At 40.3% G+C, this 18,647-nt stretch overlaps 1 protein-coding gene across 1 annotated transcript in view; it reads right to left on the reverse strand.

Moving 5' to 3' along the window:
* Nucleotides 1-608: 608 nt before the first annotated feature.
* The window catches only part of C5H5orf63 (chromosome 5 C5orf63 homolog), a 62,047-nt gene continuing 44,008 nt past the window's right edge, over nucleotides 609-18,647 (reverse strand). Inside the window, exons 3-4 of the mRNA XM_063456951.1 lie at nucleotides 15,092-15,148; nucleotides 609-1,238 (exon numbers count right to left, since the gene is read on the reverse strand). Coding sequence (XP_063313021.1) covers nucleotides 1,062-1,238; nucleotides 15,092-15,148 — 234 coding nt within the window. The 3' untranslated portion in view covers nucleotides 609-1,061. The remainder of the gene's footprint in view (nucleotides 1,239-15,091; nucleotides 15,149-18,647) is intronic.

The following is an 18,647-nucleotide window of genomic DNA, read 5'->3' on the forward strand; positions in this document are numbered from 1 at the left end:
GCAGGCAGGGTTAATCCTAGATGGACCTGGCACCCAGACCACTTCATTGAGCTGAAGTGGTCTGGGTGCCTATAGTGGTCTTTTAACTTGTGTTAAACTTTTATTTCATGAGATTCTCTGTTTTCTGAGATTGAAAGAGTTACATTTATATTAAAGATTTTGCAAAATACATTACAACCCAGAAATTGCAGTCAGGGAAAACATTGCAAAAATGGAGAAATGCTACAATGTTTCTGTTTATCGTCCATGTTTGCAACCTTGTCTTCTCTGTATGCTTTCCTTATGCTGGCTGCCCGCTGCAAAGGAGAAAGTTTATTGCAGGTTGACAGGAAGCAAAATATGCAATTGTAGGATAAAAAGTGTGGATTTATATATTTAATTTTAGTTTTCAAACCTGACAAGCATAATAAACGTGTCAAATATAGCAGATAACTCATATAATATTAAAAAAGTTTAGTCAAGGAAAGTGACAGCCCCCCTTTAATTGTGGAGTCGATTAATCACATGCTTGCTGTAATGACATTTTGAGATATATTATTATTATTTTTTTTTATCGGTGCACTAATTATTACACAAAAAAAGTGTAAGTTGATTTAAATAAAAAATAAAAAAAGATTTTATTCACACTAAACAGCTAATGATACATACATATGTAATCAAATCAAAATCCTATCTGACTTTAAAGGAACACAACGTGCACCATAACTACTTAATTTAAATTATGTTGTCATGGTGCCAGGAGCTTCATTGCACTTCCCTGCTTGAAGGGTTTAAACCGTTTGTGAGCAGTTTAATCACTAAAGGCATGGCATTTACCAGGTGGCTTATGGCAGCATAAAAACTTAAAATTTATGAAAATTGAGTTGTTATGGTTCTCGGAGTGTTCATTTAACAATACTATCTATATATCTATACATACATAGTTAGATCTATATAGACAAGGAGTTTAAAGTGGTTCTTTTGAAAGTGGAAAAGGAGTTTGAATATGATTAAAATAATAACAATAGTTTACTTTATTTGACAGCAAGGAGACATTTGAGGTAAGCAAACATGTTTCAATATTAAAGTTTTCCATTTTCTTGCTCCAATTTTTCAAGATGCTTTTCCAGTTTTTTCAGGTTTACCCTATGCATCATCAGAAAGTGCCCATTAAGATGAAAAACAGGAATATCATTTTTATATCTTTCATACCAGGTCGAGTTCTCTGGAAGACTTATGTCCACTTGCTCTAAAACAAACTAAAGCAAAAAGTTAAAAAATTAGTAAATACATCAATGTGTTAGAAACGTTTAGATTTACAAAATACAGAGAGCAATGTATCAGATTTAGAAGAGAATAGAAGATCAAATTCTAAAATTCACAACATTACCACGGAAACTGCTGGAATCAGCAAGAATATGATTTTGCCTTCAGGGTGATTACTTCACCACTTTTCGATCTTTGGCCTACATGCCGATTTTCAACACTTCCGTAAACGTACATAATTACACATACAAAAAGGTTCATGGATTAATCAGGTATACATCTCATAACTCAAATGTCTCACTATTACGCTCATAAAGGGATGGTTAGAAACAGAATTCAGTCTAAAGAGTAGGCTGTGTGGCCTGAAACATTAGACTATGTATCCATGCTCATTCATTATGTATATGTTATATTTGCTACAATTGTTTTTTACGAAAAGGTTCAATAAAAAAAGCTGCCTACATTAGAACACCTAGCTTTCTTCAACCCTAGTATAGTACATCGATTTATAGAACTGCACTTCCAAAATGAAATGAGAAAGAGCATATTGTTTTTCATTACAGTGGTATTTGAAGCTTACTATAAGTGATGTTAAAATGGCACATCGAAAAATGTAGAATGGCACAATGTAAAAGTAATACATTTTAACTATTATTGAATAATAATTGAAGGAAAACTAATGTTTCTAAAATATTAACTGTCGGAATTTTGCTATGTAGAACTGAAACCGTGTCAGAGTGCATTCTTGAGATGCCTAGATCTTGTTCGTAGCATTAAGATCCGTGAATGTACACTAGTTTTTGATTATCTGTATAGTTTTTGGTAGGATTATAAGCGCTTCATACAGATAGCCTCCCCCTTGGGTAAGCCAGAAGATGGACTAATTAGAAGGTATTAAATGGTATGTATTGTAAATGAATGCAACAGGGTCATAATATGTGCCATGTCTTATTTAAATAATATTAGAAAATGATGACAGTTTTCCTTTAAATGTGATTGAAATTATTATTCATGGGTGTTCAGTGCTCTATTACAACATAAAGGTTGTACTCACAGGTCTTCCCAAAGCAAAAAAGTTGTATTTACGTTAAAAAAATAAATAACAAAATATATATAATCAGTGTTTAAACCCCACCAAAGTCTTTATCAAGACCACTGTTGGGTATGATTTTACAATTGGCAGCCAATTTATATTCTGACCTAACAGACACATTGGAAATGAAGTAACAGTTACCGTATTTTTCTGTGTATGAAACGACCCCTATTTTTTAAGTCCAAAATTAAGAAATCAATATTTTAAACATCAAATAGAACAACTTTGATATTTTATAGGTGACTTCTGAGGAGCACAACACTTCTGATTCTCATGCCTCCCCTGTGCTACGGTACTCTGTGAAGTTGATGACTCCATAGTGCATGCTGGGTGACTACAGCTCCCATAATACAGCAGGTGGTGTGAGGGTATGCTGAAACATCACAGTTGTATTCCCTCTGCTCCCTGATCCCCATTTCCTCCCCCATAAATATAAATCAGGAAGCAAGATCTACTGGAGTTGGAGCAAACCTTAATATGGCTGCTCCTTTTCTACCTGAGGTGGAGCAAATCTTAATATGGCTGCTCCTTTTATGTGTGGCATGTCTCTGGAGCTCCGTTGGTGGTAAGTACTTATGTCTGCATATACGGACCTCTTACTCCTTGCAACAGCATTCAGAAGTTGATCAGTGGGAGGGAGGCCAGGTATGTGTGTGGGCCGTTGCACGCTGAAATGCGGCAGGCGCCATCTTAACTTAGGAGGCCTGCACACAAGGGCTTTTTTTAACCCCCGCAGTACATTCCGTGTATAAGACGACCCCCAATTTTAGACTAAAATAATTTTGAAAAAAACACATGGAAAAATACGGTTTGTGTATATATACATATACATATATATATATATATATATATAAATATATATATATATATATATATTTGTGCTCGGAATTTAATACGTAATGGATAGTAACTGTGAGCAAAGTTGGTTGTGGTGTGCCGAAACCAACGTACGAGTGGGCCTGTAAATAAAAGAGGACCCACCAAGGAGAATGTAATTATAACAGGGTGTAGGTGGGTGGGGACAAACAGCTGAACGGCAGAGGTGAGTAGGGGCTGGGAGTTTAAGTAGGGGACTTACTCCTCCCACAAATTCAGGCCTAATGGCCTTTCTACACACACACACATATATATATATATATACACACACACACACACATATATATAGACACAATATGTTGCAAAATTACTCATCAACATGAACACTGCTTGCAGAGGAATTAAGTGTTGCTCCAAAATGTATAATTGTTCTGGTTCAATTCAAATTACAAACATTTATTTCCATGTAGTTTGGTTGTGGGGATAACAGATCAGCTCATCACACATGACCAGTTCCTTTTGTTTTTGGAGACATGCAGTATAAATAACTGGCAAAATTAACACATTTACATATGTCACTCGTTCACTGGTTTCCAGTTCCACTGTGATCTTTATTTATTTTTTAAATTAACTAACTATAACTTTAGGAAAACCGTGAGTTGACGTTCTTCTTATTATATAGCAACAAGCAAAAAAAAAAAATAAGCATTAGCCAATAGTGAGACTTGGCGTGCAGGTACACAGTGTTTACGTAGAGCTGTAGAATAGGTTTAGATGAATAAAGGTCTAAACATCTGACTGTATTCTTGCTCAAACAAAGAAAATGAAAGAAAAGAATGCAAGAGAGAGAATGGGGAAGTGTTAGTCTGACCTAATTGCTAATGGTGAGCATTTGTATGATGGATATTCCTTCACTGACCACTGCCATTTTTAAACTGTCAATAATTGATTCCTGTCCAGAGGGGTGTGAACTCTGGATGTGCAATGATCAATGATGAACATAAAAACTTGGCTTCTGACTTCAGCTGCTTTCATACTCAGATATTCCCTTAACAGAACAGTACAAGAATAGCACTGGGCCATGTTACAGCTATCAGCAAAGCTATGTCAGGTGAGCACATAACTGTGGTTTGGCATCTATCTTCCGTGTTCAGTCTTCTGTAAAGGATAAAGTATCATATGCAGATATATGAAGAAGCCATAGCATCCAATCCAACTTATGCAGTGTTTTAAACATCTGTAATGTCTTAATATTTATCATACCAGAATTTAAAAATAATTATAGGATGCACCGAATTTGACTCAGCTTAGCCATTCGGATTTAATTTGCAAACATTTTAGTTTAGTGTATCAACTAACTGTCCTCCCCCTATAGTGTGTGTTGACGGGTTGTATAGTATGGTGTGTGTTAGCTGTATGTAATTTGTGTAAATGTGGTGGGTGTATGAAATGTGTGTGCATGTGATTTGTAATGTGTGTTGTTTATGTTGAGTGTCATTTGTGAGTATGTGTAAATGATGTGTGCTGGCTGTATGTAATGCATGTGTGGTGTGTGCTGGCTGTGTGTGTGTGTGCGTGTGCGTGTAACGTGTGTGCTAGCTTTCTGTAACATGTATGTGTGGTACTCTGTTTATCCTCCCCCTACTCAGATTTCCTGAATACCTGCTGGTCCAACATGTGGTCACATTCCTTGGTTGTATAGTGCAAACCCTGCATCCCTGGTAGCCCAGCGTGTGGTCTGTACTTCTGGCGGGTGCAGACAACAGAAATTGCTCCCTCACGATCTATCACTCAGTAAGTCAAAGCACAGTTTGTGAATACCGTGGCTACATTCTGACTAACTAGTGAGCCCCAGAGTACAAGGGACAGATTTCTGTTAAACCGTTAGATTACCACTATAGTGTCAGGAATACGTTTGGTTTCCTGGCACTATATTGTTCCTTTAAGTTTTTGTCAATAAAGTACCAGTAAACGTACAAATTATACACATTTTTGGCAAATATACTTAAGTTTACATTTTGTGTCATAAAAAGGCAACATTTGTTCTATCTTTCTAAACCTTTCAACTCTCTGTTCTTTTTCAATCTTTTAATCCCCATTATGAATTTAAAGCATTTTACAGATTCAAGTCCAGCAAGCTTTGCTTGATGTAGGACTGGTTTGAAGTTACTGTTTTACATTAAATAACAAGTTTAAAAAAAATTCACCCATATTTATTTATAATACAAAACAATGCAGAAGGCAAAAGGTTAAACTTGTGGACCAGCTATAGACAGACAATGCCTATGTAAACTAATATCCGAAAATAGTTTTATAGTGCTTCAATGTATCACGTTCTATTGTATGAACAAGAATATCTGCAAATATAGCTACAGGTATGTTAAATAATTTATTCAGCTCGAGCTTTTCAAAACGACAACAGAGAAAGTGAGAGCTCCATTGAAGGTCATAAGATCTTAACCAGAAATCTCACCTAACATGCAGGACTATTCACTCAAGTGAGATTTCAAAGTTAATTGAAAGTCAATTTTAAATTTAAGGCCAGAGTAGCGGAATGGAAAGCATAGCAGAATTTTTCCAGTTCAGCTCTTTTGACCTTAAATTTAAAATTAACTTTAAATTCCCCTTGAATTCTCACTTTACTGACTAACCCTGTAAATGACAATACCTAGTGCATTATTTGATGACACTATGCATCGCTATCATTTAAAACCCTGTTTGCCATATCTTCCTGTACATAGTGTACAGTATACACTTTTTGTGTTAACAAATATGTCATACACATTGTGTGGTTATATGCACGTAGAGACTTGGTTGGCAATGCTTATTGCTGCAGCTTCTTTTCATTGCGATTTTATAGAAATACTCTAGCATTAGAAATAAATACATTTATTTGTAAAACTGGAGTGTTCTTGTTCTATTATTTAAATAAGAGCGTGCTCCCCCAACCAGTATCTCAAAAATAGAGCTGTTGCTAATCTATAATCAGCTTTGATATGGCCTCTTTGCCACAGCTCTGACTGCTCCACACTCACTCGGGGGATCTTAAGTAGTAAGGATTTCTTGGGGCAAAAAAATGTATCTCATGGAAAAACATTGGGGTTCTATGGCGTTTGTGCAGTGATCACCAACAGAATGCTTCTCAATAGAGCACCCCACAGCTGTCTGATTGACACTTTTAAAGACTAAGACACAGGAGACACTCTTAATGCCTAAAGCGTTTCTGCAAGCTGAAGTACTAGAGGTTTGGAGTGTTCTTTTAAGATTTAGATTTTGACACAACGCTTATTTCCCGGCCATTAAGTCATAGACAGAACAAAAACACAAACCCTTACTGCATCTGTTACCTACTAACCTCCAAATGGGCATCCAAACTGCAAATATTCCACTTCTTCATAAAAGCGTATCAATTAAATTGTTAATAGCTCCCGACGGATTCGTCTTCTGCAACGGTCACTAGTCTAATACTATGGTTACCTTTTTGTGTCATTTTACCCCACTCCCTCTAGCACGTAAGCTCACTGAGCAGGGCCCTCAACCCCTCTGTTCCTGTGTGTCCAACTTGTCTGGTCACAACTACATGTCTGTTCGTCCACCCATTGTAAAGTGCTGCAGAATTTGACGGCGCTCTATAAATATCATCATCATAATAATAATAATAAAGTCGCCAAATTGGATAAAACTATTAAAATGTGATATGCAAAGTAATACAACATAACTTTTTATGGTGATATTTGCTAATCATGCTCGGCATATGACAAGGAAAGTAAACTTCATTGCCCCTAATGTAAAGTTAATGAAAAATCCCAGGCATGTGATGGCAGTGAAATGTAAAATAAGATTTAAATATTTATGTGTGGAATAAATGTGACTTGCCATAATATCAGTAGCTAAGTGGTATAATAACACAAAGTGTTAAAAATAAAATCATTTTAATGATCGTATATGACAGCGTTAACGTAAAGGAGATAAATCCTTTAGAATGTAAACTCATGAGCCATCTAGCTATGTACTTTGTATAAAAATCTTCGTTCACAGGCTGGGTTCTCTATTCCTTTTGCATTGGCTTGTCTATACTGTACAGTCCATCTCCCCAGATTGTACAGTGCTGCTGAACATGTTGGCGCTTTAGATATACCAGTGATAAAACATTTTAAAGGAACACTAGAGTCTGGACGATTCCCCTATTCTCTAAAGATTTTTGTAGGTAATGCGTTGAAAAATATGTAAATAAATAAAAATGAAACTCCCATTTTAGGTTTCTGCAGTTACTGCAAATCACCATGCAAGCAGCAGTGAGCTTTGCCCCAAGCCAGAACCAGCTCCACCACCAGGTCTGCTCATTCTGCGGAGTCTGAAGATTTCCCATAAAGGCTTGACCAGCAGATATTTATTGGATATGACACTGTGCTGCAAGTGCTAACACAGCATTTTTCCAAGCCTGTCTCAAAGCTTTCTGATAGAACACATCATTTGGAGCAGACATCCAGAACCGATCAGTGCACACAATTGTCTGAAACGTTGCCCTCAACATTAGCCAGGTTCACTAAAATGTTGGCACTTTGTAAAGTGAACAATGCGTAGAGCCTGTTCTGAGCAAAAACAAATGCATTCTTGCTAAAACAACATATAATGTCGGTTAATATACCAGTTTTGTAATCTCGTCAATTAATATCGGCTATTCTTTGCACCATTTATCCATAGGCCATTCTGAAAGTGTAGAGACCCCTGCATTGCTTTATAAATCCTAGATAATGATAAAACATGGGGAATTCCAGCAAGTGATCCTCCCTGTTCTGCCCGAGGACTGTTTTCTATTAATGTTGGAACTAATATAAACTAAGAGTATATTGCGGAGACCAATTTGCAGGAACATGATTATTAATGTTGCGTAACATATCCTGTAAAGTTCCATAAATGCTTTTTTTTTATTTAATTAAATTTTAAAAGACCTTCATCCTTGGCATTTCTATTATGCCTTTGCCTAGTACATGTCTGCAAATATTCTATATTTTATTGCGTAGTGTGAAATCATTTTTATGCAAAGCTAATTTTTTCTGCTTGTGAATTATCTTATATAGGGAATACTATAACCAGTAACATTTTAGTCTCACCTTGCAGTGCTCAGTTGCTTTACATGAATAATTCTTTTAAATATTCCTGGCATCCATCTACACTTTTACTGGGCTGCCACGCTTGCTTGCCCTACTTAATGTGACGTGAGCCCAGGGACAGCTCTAGTCTGCTGTCCAGCTATCCGTCACAGTGATATTTCTAAAATTTAGCAGTATCCCCATAGTCTTTTATCTCTGCGCTTGAATGGTACAGTCAAACTCATCAAAATGGAGTGTGCGCGCATGTGTATACGTATGTATATATATTTATAAAATATTTTACCAGGAAGGATACATTGAGATTTCTCCCATTTTCAAATATATATATATATATATATATATATATATATATATACACACACACACACTCTCTCTCTCTATAAAAATAGGATGATGATTGACAATGACCACTTTAAAGTAATTTACCAAAATAAACCAGACAGCTCCTCTAGAGACTCCATTATATTTTAACCAATTATGTGCAAAAAATATGTACATAAAAGTAAACGTACATACACAGACTACTGGAATTAGGAAGTAGATCTTATCAAGTTCTCCATGGAAATAAATATAGATTGCAGCGACGCAGTATTCTACCCTAAACGTTTTATGACTAAGCAATACTTAAAGGAACACTATAGTCACCTAAATTACTTTAGCTGAATAAAGCAGTTTTGGTGTATAGATCATTCCCCTGCAATTTCACTGCTCAATTCACTGTCATTTAGGAGTTAAATCACTTTGTTTCTGTTTATGCAGCCCTAGCCACACCTCCCCTGGCTATGATTGACAGAGCCTGCATGAAAAAAAAAAAAACTGGTTTCACTTTCAGATGTAATTTACCTTAAATAATTGTATCTCAATCTCTAAATTGAACTTTAATCACATACAGGAGGCTCTTGCAGGGTCTAGCAAGCTATTAACATAGCAGGGGATAAGAAAATCTTAATTAAACAGAACTTGCAATAAAGAAAGCCTAAATAGGGCTCTCTTTACAGGAAGTGTTTATGGAAGGCTGTGCAAGTCACATGCAGGGAGGTGTGACTAGGGTTCATAAACAAAGGGATTTAACTCCTAAATGGCAGAGGATTGAGCAGTAAGGCTGCAGGGGCATGTTCTATACACCAACACTGCTTCCTTAAGCTAAAGTTGTTTAGGTGACTATAGTGTCCCTTTAATTATTCATTAAAAAAAAAAAAAAGGCTAAACACGCTGATTTAACTAAAGTAACACTGCATTTTAAATACGGTACATGATTTCAATTTTATTGTTAGGGTGTTCATTTTTGGTTTTAGAATTAAGATCCCCACGGTTTCATAAATTAAATAAATACACCTATCTTTTTCATAGTGCCAAGACTGTCTCCTTGATGCAGGCCAATCTGCCCTCACTAAGATCATAACATTTGGTGATCTCAGATCCAGTCAAATATTTATTTGGGGAACTACAGTGCATGCGCAGCAATCGCAGTGCTCCTCCAATCCAATGCTTCTCATTGCGCTTTCTGTTTCAACAGCAAGAACAGATGTGAGAAAGACTAAACTTGATGGATGCATGTCTCTTTACAGCAATTATACTATGTAAATAAAACCGAATTGTATATATCATCTGAGTTTTGGATTATCAGTGATTAATCAGAATTCCAAAATTCCGAATCGCCATATGGCTGAATCACAAAACAGGCAATAGGTGAACGTCTTGATTTGAATTCAAATTAATCGATTTGTTTACGGACAAAAATGTTTATAACATGTCTAACTTCTGGCTGTATTGTTGAGGCAAGTGGAGGCAGGAAGAGGTGAGTGGCGGTCCTCAGGTAAGAAGTCTAACCAATCTAAAATGGTGTGGCTCCTTACAATAAAAGGGCACCAGGGCACTCCTGGCACCATAACCACTACACACTGTAATGGTAATCGTGCTTGGAGTGATCATTTAATCATGTTACACACAAGTGCAGGCACCCTTATCAGAAATCACTTCTGAACATTAGTACATAAAGTTAAGTCAATATCTTATTTTAGCTATAGACCTGGACATAAATGATGTATCACTCTATATCAATTATTAAAAACCTATATTAAAAAAAAGAAATAAATATATATAAAATAAATAAGCGGTTTCATTCAAATAGCCGTGATTTATAATGGCTGCGGAGTGCAGATCTGTTCATTAGCTGTGTAAAAAGTTGTCAAATATAGTAAATCCATTGGCAGTAAAAAAAAATTCTGTCACTTACAAAAACACATCCCTCTAGTAATGGTCGTGGACACTGAAATGAAAGAGGGAATATGTACACAGGACAGAAAGAGTAACTGAGACTCAAAGGTAGTATTGAGGACGGGAGACAGGAGAAACAAACAGAGCAAGTGTAACTCATTTCGTAAGAAGAAAACGGGAACTGGGTGGAAGTAAAGGGAAAGCATGGCTGTAGAGTTGGTGCACAAAACCTTTAAGTCTGACTCCTCAATTTATGGCACCTTTGGTGGCAATTTATGACAATTATAAATTATATATAATTATATTAAAATTGCCGTACAATTTTCTATATATAACAGTAGTGTATAAGTCGACATTTTGAGCGTACAAAAAGGCCCACAAATTACTCTGGCTCGAGACTGACTCCTTATACTATATTAAATATCATTACCATATTACAACTGAGCACATATGCCGGCACATAAGCCGATATTGTAAGCAAAAAAAACCCCCAAAAAACAACAGTCCTTAAGGGGTTACAAAGGAGTCCTATAACAGTCTTTCATGTTTACCAATAGACCCAATTTATTGTTTCCAACAGGGTTCCTTATGGTGAGTATACTGGATGTCCAACATCAGTATTCATAAATAAGAAAAAAAGAGATGGTTTTAGAAAATATTATTTAACTTTAAGATAAGATTTTAACAAGTCCCAAAGACATACATACCTACAGTTATGAGCTGTCAGAGTTTTACATTTGTATTGTTTTGTTGTTTACTTTTTCATTTAAACGCACCCTCTGTAACCATGACAGCGTTTGTGACTCATACACATCATTTTATTTCAACAAATGATCATTATTAATTCACTGTGACTTCATTTTTCCATTATAATATCAGATTACATTTGTGGGCTGTAATTGCATGCAAAATATGGTTTAGTCCCAGAAATTTGATACATTCCAGGATTATCACACAAAGCATTTTAGTGTAGGCAAATGTGGTTCATGGAAGCAGGTGTTCAAATATAAATTGCTATAAAATTCTATTAAACAATTCATTAAAAGTAATTGGGAAAACAAAATGACCATCACATTTGACCAGGTTTAACAATGAAATAGTATTCCTTGAAAACCTTTAACCAGAAGTTAGTTTTGTATTTCTGTTTTCAAAGGTAATGAGTTTTTACAAACTCAGTCAGGCTTACTTCTCTTTTCTGCTACTGCATACGTTGAAAGGGAAAGCTTGTTGACAATCGTTACTGGCCAACCGTTAGTTGAAATTCTGCTATTAACAACAGTGAATTGCTACTGTTAATAGCTCTCATGAGTATATGAGCAGAGCAGGAAAAGTAAATTTCTACTTAGTGAATGGTTACCACCTGCTTTTTAACCTGATTGCAACAGTTTACTGACTGTTATTATCCATAAAATTATAAACTGTCTCCCACCGGTAGAAACAGACACAAACAACTACCCCCAAACATTCTACAACAGTGATGGCGAACCTTTTTGAGCCCGAGTGCCCAAACCGCAATACATGCCAACTTTTTTTTCCTTAAAGTGCCAACACGGCAATTGCGTGTGTGTGGGGGGGGGTGCGTGTGTGTGGGGGAGGGTGCGTGTTGTATGTGTAAATGAGGGGTGCTGTGTGTGTGTGGGGGGGTGCTGTGTGTGTGGGGGGGGTGCTGTGTGTGTGTGGGGGGGGGTGCTGTGTGTGTGGGGGGGTGCTGGGTGTGTGGGGGGGGGGGGTGCTGGGTGTGTGGGGGGGGGGTGCTGGGTGTGTGTGGGGGGAGTGCTGGGTGTGTGTGGGGGGAGTGCTGGGTGTGTGTGGGGGGAGTGCTGGGTGTGTGTGGGGGGAGTGCTGGGTGTGTGTGGGGGGAGTGCTGGGTGTGTGTGGGGGGAGTGCTGGGTGTGTGTGGGGGGAGTGCTGGGTGTGTGTGGGGGGAGTGCTGGGTGTGTGTGGGGGGAGTGCTGGGTGTGTGTGGGGGGAGTGCTGGGTGTGTGTGGGGGGAGTGCTGGGTGTGTGTGGGGGGGAGTGCTGGGTGTGTGTGGGGGGGAGTGCTGGGTGTTTGGGGGAGTGCTGGGTGTTTGGGGGAGTGCTGGGTGTTTGGGGGAGTGCTGGGTGTTTGGGGGAGTGCTGGGTGTTTGGGGGAGTGCTGGGTGTTTGGGGGAGTGCTGGGTGTTTGGGGGAGTGCTGGGTGTTTGGGGGGGTGCTGGGTGTTTGGGGGGGTGCTGGGTGTTTGGGGGGTGCTGGGTGTTTGGGGGGGTGCTGGGTGTTTGGGGGGTGCTGGGTGTTTGGGGGGGGTGCTGGGTGTGTGTTTGGGGGGGTGCTGTGTGTGTGTTTGGGGGGGTGCTGTGTGTGTGTTTGTGTTTGGGGGGGTGCTGTGTGTGTGTGGGGGGGTGCTGTGTGTGTGTGTGTGGGGGGGGGGGTGCTGTATGTGTGTGAGAGGGGTGCTGTATGTGTGTGAGAGGGGTGCTGTGCTGTGGGGGGTAAGGGGTACTGTGTGGGGGGGGTAAGGGGTACTGTGTGGGGGGGTAGGGGTACTGTGTGTGGGGGAGTAGGGGTACTGTGTGTGGGGGAGTAGGGGTACTGTTGTGGGGGAGTAGGGGTACTGCTGGGGGGTAGGGGTACTTCTGGGGGGGTAGGGGTGCTGCTGGGGGGGTAGGGGTGCTGCTGGGGGGGTGGGGTGGTGCTGTGGTGGGTAGGGGTGCTGCTGGGGGGGTGGGGTGGGGTGTTGCTGTGGTGGGTAGGGGTGGTGCTGTGGTGGGTAGGGGTGGTGCTGGGGGGGTAGGGTGGTGCTGGGGGGGGTAGGGTGGTGCTGGGGGGGTAGGGTGGTGCTGGGGGGGTGGGGTGGTGCTGGGGGGTAGGGTGCTGCTGGGGGGGTGGGGTGGTGCTGGGGGGTGGGGTGGTGCTGGGGGGGTGGGTGCTGCTGGGGGGGTGGGGTGCTGCTGGGGGGGTGGGGTGCTGCTGGGGGGGTGGGGTGCTGCTGGGGGGGTGGGGTGCTGCTGGGGGGGTGGGGTGCTGCTGGGGGGTAGGGTGGTGCTGGGGGGGTGGGGTGGAGCTGGGGGGTAGGGTGGTGCTGGGGGGTAGGGTGGTGCTGGGGGGTAGGGTGGTGCTGGGGGGTAGGGTGGTGCTGGGGGGGTGGGGGGTGCTGGGGGGGTGGGGGGTGCTGGGGGGGTGGGGGGTGCTGGGGGGGTGGGGGGGTGCTGGGGGGGTAGGGTGCTGCTGGGGGGGTGGGGTGGTGCTGGGGGGGGTAGGGTGGTGCTGTGGTGGGTAGGGTGCTGGGGGGGTAGGGTGCTGCTGGGGGGTGGGTAGGGTGCTGTGGTGGGTAGGGGTGGTGCTGTGGGGGTAGGGGTGAGGCTGTGGTGGGTAGGGGTGGTGCTGGGGGGGTAGGGTGCTGCTGGGGGGTGGGGTGGTGCTGCTGGGGGGTAGGGGTGGTGCTGTAGGGTAGGTGTGGTGCTGTAGGGGTGGTGCTGTGGTGGGTAGGGTGCTGTGGTGGGTAGGGGTGGTGCTGTGGGGAGTAGGGGTGGTGCTGTGGTGGGTAGGGTGCTGTGGTGGGTAGGGGTGGTGCTGGGGGGTGGGGTGCTGCAGGGGGGGTAAGGGTACTTCTGGGGGGGTAGGGGTGGTGCTGTGGTGGGTAGGGGTGGTGCTGGGGGAGTAAGGGTACTTCTGGGGGGGTAGGGGTGGTGTGTTAGTATCCCACCCCCTCCTTACCTTCAATGAAGTGTGGGAGGGGGCACAGCCATCCCTGGTGGTCCGGTGGTGGTAAGTACTGCAGGGGGCGGGATCTGTGTAGCAGCTCCCCCTGTCCTCCCGCGCGATGCTGTGTGGAGCGTTGCCATGGTAACGCTCGGCAACGCTCCACACAGCATCGCGCGGGAGGACAGGGGGAGCTGCTACACAGATCCCTCCCCCTGCCTCCCGACCCGGAAGCAGAATAGGCGCCTGCCGTTTCGGGCAGGCGCCTATTCTGCAGTGATGGCGGACCTGTGGCCGCGTGCCCACAGAGAGGGCTCGGCATGCCACCTGTGGCACGCGTGCCATAGGTTCGCCATCACTGTTCTACAATTTGCTCTCACTTTTAAGTGTGGTTTCAGCTAGATGACCAAAATACCAGGTAGCTTGACAAATAGCCCCAACACTATCATTCACCCCATGTGCAGCAAAATTCATCTTTGCCTGTGTAGCCAAAAATCCTTGCACCGGCCCTGTGATTTACAACTGGTGATTTGGTTCCCACTGCAGAAATCTTTGGTCAGTCACACGGCAAGTGATACATTACAGACAGGTATATAGTCAAGGTATTTCTTCTTCAAAATATGCATACATGGGGCCCCTGGTAGGACGATTGAAGCCCTCATTAATTAAATATTATTATACAGTACATTTCAGAGCCTCTGTGGCAAACTAGCCAACTATATATCATCACTGCAAAAAAAAAAAAGAAAGCTTTATATTTATTATTGAAAAGACACTGACACTGTATAAATTATCAGTACTACTACAAGCAAAATAATCAGCCTCATTTATAGTTTTAATAATGGAAGTGACAAGACTTAATATATTCATAGACAAATGACAAAGTAATTTTAATAATAGAGAGGTACCGGTAAGTAGATTTTACCTTGTTCATGTACGGTAAAAGTATTTCTTTAGCTTCTTCGCAAAGAGGACATGGATGCTACAAATAAAAAAAAAAAATAATAATAAATTGTTTTTTGAATTCATGGTTTAACCAGATGAGGCACTGTTTCAGTACAAACAATGTTAATATATGTGTATGTTAAATATATTTGTATATATAAGTAATTTAAGACACATCTTGACAAACTTCAAGAGCCTGGTTGCAATGGTCGCTAGAAATTATATCAGACAGTCTGGCATTAGCTATTCCAATGGCAACCTGGCCACAATACAGACACAGGGGCAGAGCCAGCAGTGGCAGACACAAATTAAAGTAAGATTTTACTATACCTAGGGGGGCAAGGAAGGGCCAGGGGGCTAGATGGTGGTTTTAACACTATAGGGTCAGGAATACAAGTTTGTGTTCCTGATCCTATAGTGCTCCTTTAACCCCTTAAGACCGGAGGGCGTACTATTACGCCCTATTTTAAGCGGCTCTAAACGCCGCCGGGCGTAATAGTACGCCCTCCGTTTTTTGTTTTTTTTACTTACCCGGTCGCCGGCGATCCCACGCCGGCGATCGCGGTTGGGGGGACTCCCAGGGAGCCCCCGCGGGATGTCCATCCTCTTCCGACCCCCCGGCCATGTGAGAGTGAGGTCCTTGCGAGGACCTCACAATTACATGGCCGGGATAGCTGACTCAGGCATTGCCAGCAGGGGGACTAACTGTAATGACAGTCCCCCTGCTGGCTGGAAATAAAATAAAAAAATGTTAAAACAGTGTAAAAAAAAATAAAAATAAAAAAAAATATATATATATATACTTAGATCATATATATATTAACTGATCTAAGTATATATATACACATATACACTGTCTAGGTGTATTTTACTGTTAATACATATATATAATTATATATATATATATATTAATATCAAATTACACGTAGACTGACACTGATTAAATATATATATATATATATATAATTATTGTTATATATATATTTATATAAAATATAAAAAAATTAATATGCAAATACGTTAAAAAATAAAATTCAAAAAATAATTAAAAATAAATAATTAAAAAATATATAGATGTGTGTTATTTCGCTCTAACTGTATTTTAAAATTATAATATATATATCAAAATACATGTAGAACGAAATAATATATATATCTATATACATAAATATATACGTATATATCACTATATATATACCTATATATAAATAAAAATATTTTAAAAAAATTATATATATATATCTACATATACACATACGTGTGTGTATATATATATATATATATATATATATATATATATATATATACACACATATTAACTTTACACATCTATTTATGTAATATTTTTACATAATTAGGTATCTTAATTAATTACAATTAGCGGGACCTGCCTGACAACCCATGCCGAAAGTAAACGGAATTTAATTTGTTAGCACTATATTTAACCCTATAACTTTCCAAGACACCATAAAACCTGTACATGTTGGGTACTGTTCTACTCAGGAGACTTCGCTGAACACAAATATTAGTGTTTAAAAACAGTAAAATGTATTACAACGATGATATTGCCAGTAAAAGTGAGTTTTTTTGCATTTTTCACGCCCAAACAGCACTTACACGGACGATATTATTGCTGCGATACTTTTTACGGTTTTGAAACACAAATATTTGTGTTCAGCGAAGTCTCCCGAGTACAACAGTACCCCTCATGTACAGGTTTTATGGTGTTTTCAAAAGTTACAGCTTCAAATATAAGGCTTGTGTTTCATTTTTTTCACATTAAAATTCGCCAGATTGCTTATGTTGCGTTTGAGACCCTATGGTAGCCCAAGAATGAAAATTACCCCTATGATGGCATACCATTTGCAATAGTAGACAACCCAAGGGGTATGTCCAGTCTTTTTTAGTAGCCACTTAGTCACAAACACTGGCCAAAATTGGCGTTTTTTGAATTTTTCACACACAAACAAATACTAACGCTAACTTTGGCCAGTGTTTGTGACCAAATAGCTACTAAAAAAGACTGGACATACCCCATTTGCAATACCTTGGGTTGTCTTCTATTGCAAATGGTATGCCATTATGGGTGTAAATTTTATTCCTGGGCTACTATACAGTCCCAAAGGCAACGTAACCAATCTGGAATTTCAATTTCAAATGTGACGTGCTATATTTGACCCTGTAACTTCCCAAAACACCATAAAACCTGTACATAGGGGGTACTGTTTTACACGTGAGACTTTGCTGAACACAAATATGTGTATTTTATTGCAGTAAAAGCAAACAGTATTATGACATTGACAGTTAAAATGTCATGTCGAACTAAATTTTTTTTTTAATTCTTATTTTCTCCCATTTTTTTCATATTAAATTATGTTTCATAGCTAAATATTTGATATTAAATGAAAGCCCTGTTTCCCCTGAATAAAATGATATATAATAGGGGGGGGGGGTGCATTTAATATGAAAGAGGTGAATTACGGTTGGACAGACATATAGCGCAAATGCCAGGTTTTGTTTTGTTCACAACGTGTACATTTGGCTCAGTCCTTAAGGGGTTAAGTTGTGTACCATAACAAATACACGTTAAATGTTGATCAAGATTATGGCCATGTAGAAGCTTTTCCGCAGTACACAAATAGCTAACTGGTACTCATGTATGCCAGCTTATTTTGCTTGTACACCAGGCTGACTCCACCCCCCTTTTTGAATGCACCTCCTTTCATGCTTAAAAAAATTGCATCACTGCTATTACTCTTCTTTTCTAAAATCCTTCCCTTTCTCCTTCCATGCAGCCTGTTTTAGTGACACATGGCATCATCTCTTATAGATTAAAGTAGAGAAGGAGAGAAATGTGTAGTCCCACTAGCTCCTGATACTAGAATATGTCCAGTAGTAGGTTATTTCATTAAAGGGACACTATAGGCAGCCAGATCACTTCAGCTAATTGAAGTGGTCTGGCTGCAGTGTCCCTATTGCTTTTAGTGTTGCAATGTTAAACACTGCAGTTCCAGAGAAACTGCAGACAGCCACTGGAGCCGCTTCCTGCATCCAAACGGACCTTTGGTCCGGTATCTAATGCTGGACGTCCTCACGCGTTGTATGAGGACACCCAACATCATTTTTTTCCGCATAGGTAAGCATTTATTCAATGTGTACTATGAGGAGGTCTAATGCACAGGCGGCGCTTGCCGTACATGCGCACTAGCACCCCCTCATCGTGCGCTGGAGGAGTAGCCATGACCAAAGCAAAAATTCTATACCAGCCCAAAAATGCGTAGTGCCAGCACAGGCAAAAAATGCACCACCCCAAAAACACACCAAAAAAATGCATCTTCTCTTGTGTTTATCTTAACCTCCTTTTGAATTTCTTGCCATTTTTTGTGTTTCTTTTTCTCTCTTTTGTTTTTTTTCTTACAATCCCCCTTGTGTGTCTTTCAACTCCCCTTGTGTATCTTTTACTTCATCCCAGACCCTGTGTGTCTCCGTTTACCCTTCTCCAGCCCTCTGTATGTCTCTTCCCCCCAGCCCCTTGT

The sequence above is a fragment of the Pelobates fuscus genome, chromosome 5 (assembly GCF_036172605.1).
Source record: "Pelobates fuscus isolate aPelFus1 chromosome 5, aPelFus1.pri, whole genome shotgun sequence".
Classification (NCBI taxonomy): Eukaryota; Metazoa; Chordata; class Amphibia; order Anura; family Pelobatidae; genus Pelobates; species Pelobates fuscus.